This window comes from Uloborus diversus, unplaced genomic scaffold, assembly GCF_026930045.1.
Source record: "Uloborus diversus isolate 005 unplaced genomic scaffold, Udiv.v.3.1 scaffold_844, whole genome shotgun sequence".
In the NCBI taxonomy this organism is placed as follows: Eukaryota; Metazoa; Arthropoda; class Arachnida; order Araneae; family Uloboridae; genus Uloborus; species Uloborus diversus.
Window position 1 is genome coordinate 67,684 of NW_026559060.1, and position 8,345 is coordinate 76,028.

At 36.7% G+C, this 8,345-nt stretch overlaps 1 protein-coding gene across 1 annotated transcript in view; it reads right to left on the bottom strand.

The window, feature by feature from the left end:
- The window catches only part of LOC129233967 (calcyphosin-like protein), a 29,030-nt gene extending 22,233 nt beyond the window's left edge, over positions 1–6,797 (bottom strand). The window contains exon 1 of the mRNA XM_054867878.1: positions 6,629–6,797. Within this exon, the coding sequence (XP_054723853.1) occupies positions 6,629–6,777 (149 nt within the window). The 5' untranslated portion in view covers positions 6,778–6,797. The remainder of the gene's footprint in view (positions 1–6,628) is intronic.
- Between the last annotated feature and the right edge of the window lie 1,548 nt (positions 6,798–8,345).

Below are 8,345 nucleotides of genomic sequence, written 5' to 3' on the forward strand. Positions count from 1 at the left end.
ATGGAACAAAAAAGCTCATAACTCATTTTTTATACAACTTAGAAATTTCGAACAGATTCCATCTTCAGCAGAAAAATCGGCGTTTTCGATGGACATATAATGTTAATATGTGCACGCATTTTTTATTTCTCATATTGGGGCATTTATACGAAAATTGGAACTTAAATTGGAATAAAAAAGGAACCATCAATCGGATTTTTTTCTAACTGGTCTATAAACCATCCCAGTACCAAAAAAAAAAACAAGCAGTGAAAGTTTTATCCAAATCTGCCGGGTAGTTTCTGAGATCTTAGGGAACAAACAAACAAACCCACAAATTTACCAACATCTATTTTTATATATATAGACTAGCAAAAATACACGGCGTTGCCAAGGTCAGTAATAATTATGAGAAACAATCGTTACTTGCATTTGTTTTCTGCTTAAAGTGAAGGAATTTAAAACACACCTTTTTGACGTGATTGAAAAAATCGATCTTCTTCCTTACTCATAAAAACTAAAATAGCAATAAGTTTAAAGAGCAAAATAGTATTCATTTAGAAACAAAAGTACGACATTCAAGCATATACAAATATGCTTAAGTAATATGTATTTCCAAAATATGAAATTAATATTCAAATGTTTTAAAAGATTTATCTGTTAATACTTTTTTTTTAACATGGAGTCTAAAACCTTCTCTGTATGGCTATTGAAGTACGAAGTGTTTAAAAAAATGTAGTCGCGCCCGTAATTCCTTTTTACTTGCTTCAGTCAATTCCTGAAATTTAAATCATTGTAGGCTCTTGGTGCGATTTCACCAAATTTGTGGGAATCGTTTTGGGATACCTTCGATAATGCTTCCCCTCCTTTCCTTACTTTGTAAAATGATATGTTACCAATTTTCGTTACAGAGATATTGTCGCAAGAGCTGAGATACTTTTGGTCACCATAAAATGGCGCTAAGCAGTTTCATCTGAATGTTTCCAAAATAAGTAGTAAAATTTGGCGATTGTATGAAACTGTGCAAAAAGAAAAATTAATGGAAGTTTTCGTGCTGTATATGGATTTGCCTAATTTAGTTGCTGGACTATTTTACACAGTAAAAAAGTTTTTTAAAGATTCTTTGATTGGCGATATTTTGTTTACATGGTGAAAGCTGAGAACATTATTACGTAGTTTTTGGCTTCAAAAACAGCGACAAACTGCCAAATGTATCATCTACTGAAATCTTTCTGCAAAATTTTTTTGCGATATTTCTGTTGGTTGATTTGATAATGAGTAAGTGTTCAATCATCATAAATAATAATAATAAAAACCCATTAATTACATTAAAGTTTCGTTTAAATGGAAAATGATCAGCCAAATCCATTTATTATGAGCCAATCTTCTGGAAAAACGTTACTATAAGATTTGACTTGAGAAAAGTCTCGAACAGTCACACGAAACACAAAAATATCCAACAATACAACAATTCTAGCTACCAACTGGGAGTTGAGATGATACACTAAATAATAAACTAGGGGGCTATCGCCCCCTGCTCGCTATCGCTCGCCAACCCCCGGAACTGCTTACGCAGTTCCCTGTGGATCGCTTCGCGATCCATGCTCGCTTCGCTCGCTCGCTGTATGCCAATACATTAGCCTAGCTAAAATTTTCCGTAAAAATTAAAGTTGGTAATTGCATTTAGGTCACCATCCATTTAACCAATATGAAAATTACGTTCATAATGTTAATTTGTCTGCTTTAGCCAGATTTTCGACAGTTTAACTTTGCTGTATGTAAGATGACTGCCTTGGCAATGTGCACAACTTTACCATTATAGATACAAAAGTGTCTGTCATTGCTTTGGAGAGATTGCACTTCTACCTGTTGGTCCGCGGAAGGTATTTTATTTCCCTTCTACCACCCATTGGAAAACCAATGAAGGCATTCCCCTATCCGCCACCTGGGGACGCGCCCTCTAGGGGTTACAGGCTCCCCCGAGGGATGTATTTACATTATTTACACTCTTATATATTTACATATTTACACTCTTATATATTCTAATCTGAGAAAACTTCCTCATATACACAATTAAAAATGTCCCGTTTGGGAGCCACAACTGACACTGCTTCAAAAGATCTTGTTCTTGATAATGCCACATAGAGCTGGCCATGACTAAAAACAGGCTCAGAGAGCACCAAACATATTTTCTCAAACGTTTGTCCTTCTTGTTGTTATTCTGAATCCTTGCCACGTCACGAACAAAAAATGGTTTAACTAAAAACGCGAAAACTCGCCAAGGCTACTTTGCTTGCACAATACTAAAACTACTATAACCCTAAACAAATTTGGCGAAACCTTTCAGCTGAGAATAAAAGGAATAAAGTAAATTCTTTCTCGGTTATTCATTTTGAACTGAACTGTCGTACTGAAGCAGAGAATAGACGACGCTCAAAGCGCCTACGCGTTCAAAACAACATTGCCGATGAACATGATTGTGGAGCAATGTGTGAAGAATGCGAATTTTGTGGTGCTCTTTATTGGCAGAAAGAGCGTAATACTGCAAATAAATATACTAAATGTTGCCATGACGGAAAGGTGCGGTTACCGGCATTGTGTGACGCACCTGATCTGTTGAAGGAACTGCTGACTGAAAATTCCCCAGCCGCTAAAAATTATCGGCAGCGAATCAGAGAATACAACTCTGGAAATGGCTCGTCTTAAATTGGATTCAAGAACGGTTTCCTGCCTTCTTTGAGCTTTTCTTTGCTGATTAAGGTTGAAATGGGCCACAGCCCGACTCAAACTCATCTCAAAAAAAAAAAAGTTCGTTGAGTATTCTGTGATTCAAGATTTCAAAACAACGTAGAAGTTTGTTTACATGATTTATCGGCGAAGTGTTGCCAACAGAGGTTTAGAAATTCACCCCTTCATTTGCCGGCACGTAAGAGAATTATATATATAGATCTCAAAAAAAAAAAAAGTTCGTTGAGTATTCTGTGATTCAAGATTTCAAAACAACGTAGAAGTTTGTTTACATGATTTATCGGCGAAGTGTTGCCAACAGAGGTTTAGAAATTCACCCCTTCATTTGCCGGCACGTAAGAGAATTATATATATAGATTGGGTTGATGAAAGCCTTCGAACACGGAACAAAAAGGCTCATAACTCGTTTTTTATACAACTTAGAACTTAATTTCTAATTTTATTGTTATTCTCTCTAGATTCTAGAAAGTCAAAAAATAAGAAATAACTGGCTTCAACTAGTTTTATTTGTTATGTGGAAGGTTACTCAAAACATTTAGTTCTGAATTTCACCGTCCCTGCTACTTTTGATGTGCAGTTCAGGTGTTTAAATCTACCTCATACGTGCCGTTCTCTGGGGAGATTAGAAACAACAAAACTTGTTAGTTTTTCTATTTTTTGGAACACTAAATTTCAATGTAAGTTACATTTTTGTATGCATTTTACATAAAGTAAGCGCATAATTTAATTTTTGTATGTTTTTTTTTGAGCAATCACGATTGCTTATTGCTTTCATTTGACTGTTCTTGACGTTACGGTTCCTTTTTCAGCTTGGACCAGGGCTGCAGCACCACCGTCCACCGGCGGCGGCGCGGCTGGTCCTGAGCACTGTCCACCGGAATCCACTTTTGCTGGGCGGTGGCGTCCATGTCCTACACACGCATGGTCATATACACTCCCCTACGTTGCGCACGCCTTTACACACATACACACGCCTACGTGCACACACATAAGCCTACACACACAACTATACACACGTAACCACCCAGGAGGAGGGACATGCTTGGGGGGGGGGCAGCCGTTTCTAGAAACAATAACTCTAATCAGTAGGGTCTTGTCGCAACTCGTGATTGTGAAAAACATAATTTGAATTCAAAGTTTCGGAATTCAAATTAGAATTAATTGGGGAAGTAGGTCACAGATTTTTTTTTTTTTTTTTTTGAGCAATCACGATTGCTTATTGCTTTTATTTGACCGTCCTTGATGTTGTGGTTCCTTTTTCAACTTGGACCAGGGACACCAACACCACCGCTCATCGGCCTCTGCAGGCGCGGCTCCGAGCACTGCCTCCTGGAATCCGTTTCTCCTGGTCGGAGGCGCCCATGTCCTACCCCACACACACGCTCATACACACACACACACGCTCATACACACACACACGCCCATACACACACACGCGCTCATACACACACACACGCTCATACACACACACACGCTCATACACACACACAAGCTCATACACACAAACCTTTACACACACACAAGCTCATACACACAAACCTTTACACACATACACACGCGTCTACGTGCATACACACAGGTCTACGCACACACACAAGCCTACACATGCACGCACGTGCGCCTAGACATACACACACGCCTGCACGCACACACACAGCTATACACACGTAACCGCCCAGGAGGAGGGGTAGGCTTGGGGGGGGGGCAGGAACTGTTTCTAGAAACAATAGCCCCCAATGAGTAGGGCCCTGTCACAACTCGTCATTGCGAAAAACATAATTTGAATTCAAAATTTCAGAGTTCAAGTTATTATTATTATTATTATTATTTTTTTTTTTTTTTGCTTTACATTATGTCAGATTATATTTGGAGGAATGAAAAGATCGCATGCGTCTTACGGGCCACAGTTTGGTTAGTGTTGGCGTAGAATTTCATAAACTTTCAAACTGATTTTGTATTTTCCTACATCATCCTCATGGGGGAATAAATGAGGCGTTTCCATACGCCCCATAGTCTCTGGATTGATCAATTTTTCCATACCCAGTTACATTCAGAGAGTCAGTCTTGGATACAATGCACAAAATTTTCGTCTCAATTCCCACAAAAGAAAGGAAAGGAACTAAATTTGAAGCACTGAAAATCTGTTTCTATTTTCCCCATCTGAGCCTATCTACAAACCACAAATTTTCAAGTTTCGAGTATTTTTTTTAACACGCTTTTATTAGCTTCACCTGTATGTATGTATGTATGTATGTATGTATCTTGTAACGGAATCTTGCAGCTCAAATTTCGCCCACTTCCTGCGATCGGATTCTTTTGAAATTTGGCACGCGACCTCAGACCCGATGACAATGCAATATTCTATAATCAAATTAATTAATTAACTCTTTTAATTGTTAGTTTCCTCCAATTTTAATCAATATTTTGGCATAAATCCAACAATGTAAAAAAGGAAAAATTTTAAAAAATACATCAAAAAATGCTAGCAAAAATTATTTAAAAATATCTACAAAAACCTTTAATTTTTCTGCATCAGATAAAATTTGTTCCAATGTTCCAAGGTAATTAGAACATGAAATATAATTGTTTTTAACTAATTTCATGCCAAAATTTAGGTGAGCCTTCAATTGGAAATTCATTGCTGCTCAGACCATTGTTGAACAAAACTTTTATTCAAATGCATCTCAAATTTTCAAAGTAAAATAAATATGATTTCCGCAAACATACATCGATGACTCATAGTAGATTCCCATCGGGGTGCCTTTGTCTTAACTTTAAAATATTACCTCGCACTCGTTTTATAAATAATTTCGTCGCCTGATAATTCCCTCCAACATAAGACTAAAAAACAAAAAAATAAAATAATAGTTAAAAAAAACTAAAAAAACACGCTTTCGTAGCAAAATGAACTAAAAAGTGAAAAATAATCTTTGGATGATAGTAGTTGACCAATCACTTGATTTTAATGTAATAAAAAAAGCGTGGGGGGCTTCTTATCAGCTGTCTTGAATTTCTTCCATTTGTTGTCCAAGCAAAAATGTAAATAGACAGCACCCCACGCTTTTTTGTATTACATTAAAATTAAGTGATTGGTCAACTACTATCATCCAAAGATTATTTTTCACTTTTTAGTTCATTTTGCTACGAAAGCGTGTTTTTAAAGTTTTTTTTTAACTATTATTTTACTGGTTTAAAGCTGCTATTTTGCTGAAAAGAGATACGCGTGGCCTAATGCTGCATCTTCCTCACTGATGCTATTATTATCCATAAAATTTCTATTTATTTGAAAGTTACTTAAATCTATCGGTACCTTCGTTCATAACTTATTACAACAGTAACTTAATAAAAAATTATAACAACAATAAAGAAATGAAAAAAAAAAAAAAAAACATTGACCCAGAAAACACTTATATTTTCTCAACCGTTTTTTTTTTAATTATTTTTTTTAAATGTCCGATTTTTTAAACAAGGCGTGGTCTTTATGATGTCACAAGTGATTCCACTGGCGTATTCCACTGGCGCGCTGAATGCTTACACTTGCTGTCTACTGCGCAGAAGCAAATTAAATATTGCGCTCTACGCTTGCTATCAACCGTATTTTTACCAGTACACGAAAATAAAGAAGTGAATGAAGTGTTGCGCTCTGCGCTAATGGCAATAGTGAATGGCAGTTCATAATTTGGGATGTCATGCGCAGAAGCGTAAAAATGAAATTGAGTTTGCGCACCGATTTAATTTTTTTTTCTTTAACAGTAAACTCTGTCAAATTATTTTTAAACTGGTCGAATCCTATATTTTTAAGCATGCTCTTTTAGAAAAAAAATACTTTTAAAATTTCGGAAACGATCCCATTACAATTATTTTCATTTCATTTACATATTTATTTTGGTGGTTGACTTACTTTCCGAGTCCTAGGATTCCTTTGGCGCCCCTCTGCAGGCAGAGCAGCCTTAGTTTTTCTAGCGGGTTTTCGGCACCAATGAGTAGCTTGGAGGCTCGCTCCTTCATCACCTGTTCGTTGCGCGCCTGCGCCGATAGGGGACGGGGCATCTTCCGCTTGTGGAACACCTGTAGAGAAAGAGAGAGCAAATGAAACTGTTAATTTGGATCCCCAGAGCAAGCGGGGAAGGGGGAGTGACCACCAGGAGTAACAAGTGAGGGTGCGTCAAAAAAGAACAGGATTTATTGATTCCAAATTATTGATTTCATTTTTTTTTTACTAGAGTATCTTTGGAAAATATATTAATTATTTTAAATTATCTTTACTAATAATAAAGCTGAAAGTCTCTCTGCCCGGATCTCTATCTATCTGTCCGAATCTCTCTCTGTCTGTCAGGATCTCTATGATCCGCATAGCGCCTAGACTGTTCGGTCGTTTTTCATGAAATTTGGCACAAAAGTTAGTTTGTAGCATGAGGGTGTGCACCTCGAAGCGATTTTTCGAAAATTGGATGTGGTTCTTTTTTTATTCCAATTTTAAGAACAAAATTATCATAAGATGGACGAGTAAATTACGAAAATATCATAACGTGGAACTGTAACATGAGCACAAGCCGATTGGCGAGATACGAAACTTTCATAACGTGGAACCGTAACATAGGTACAAGCCAATTGGCGAGAAAATTCACCACATATTATTTGTAAATATACAGGCGAACCAAATGACCTTTTAATTTTTCTATTACGGGCAAAGCCGTGCGGGTATCACTAGTATAACATAATTTAGTTATGTTTTTATTTGGGTATAATCTTATACATATAAAATCTGAGTATCTATCTATCTATCTATCTATGTCCAAGCTTCTTCTCCCGAACGATAGTGAACTTACCATCGAACCAGGTATCGATGGATTCGTCATCTTCCCGTCTTCATGTTTGGCTATTTAACATAATCCTCCGATAATAATTAGCGGAGATATCAATTAAAAATTATTAATTATGACTCTTAGATTTCAAAATAAAATCCATATTTTTCGAAGGCTTTCCTCCATTCAAATTATTATTCAGTGCTTCAACTCAACTTTCCGGATGAACGCTTTTATTAAAATTTACAGCGTGAAGAAAATCATTGACATGAAAGATCTGTTGCCATTTCTTTTTCTCGAATATGAACAGGTAAAATTCTTGTTTTTGTTTTGAGGCTTTTCCTGTAATCAGGGGATTTAAATTGTTTACTTTTTTGGGGGGTTTTCCGCAATCTGCCGCAAAACTACACTGACTTTTTTTTTTTGGTTCAAGCCTGAGTGTTGAACTCGCGTCACTTGACATAACTTATATTTTCGAGGTGGACCGTGCAAAGCCGGGCGACGCAGCTAGTCTTATACATATAAAATCTGAGTATCTATCTATCTATGTCCAAGCTTCTTCTCCCGAACGACAGTGAACTGACCATCGAACCAGGTATCGATGGATTCGTCATCTTCTCGTCTTCATGTTTGGCTATTTAACATAATCCTCCGATAATAATTAGCGGAGATATCAATTAAAAACTATTAATTATGACTCTTAGATTACAAAATCAAATCCCTACTTTTCGAAGGCTTTCCTCCATTCAAATTATTATTCAGTGCTTCATCTCAACTTTCCGCAACAACGCTTTTATTAAAATGTATATCGGG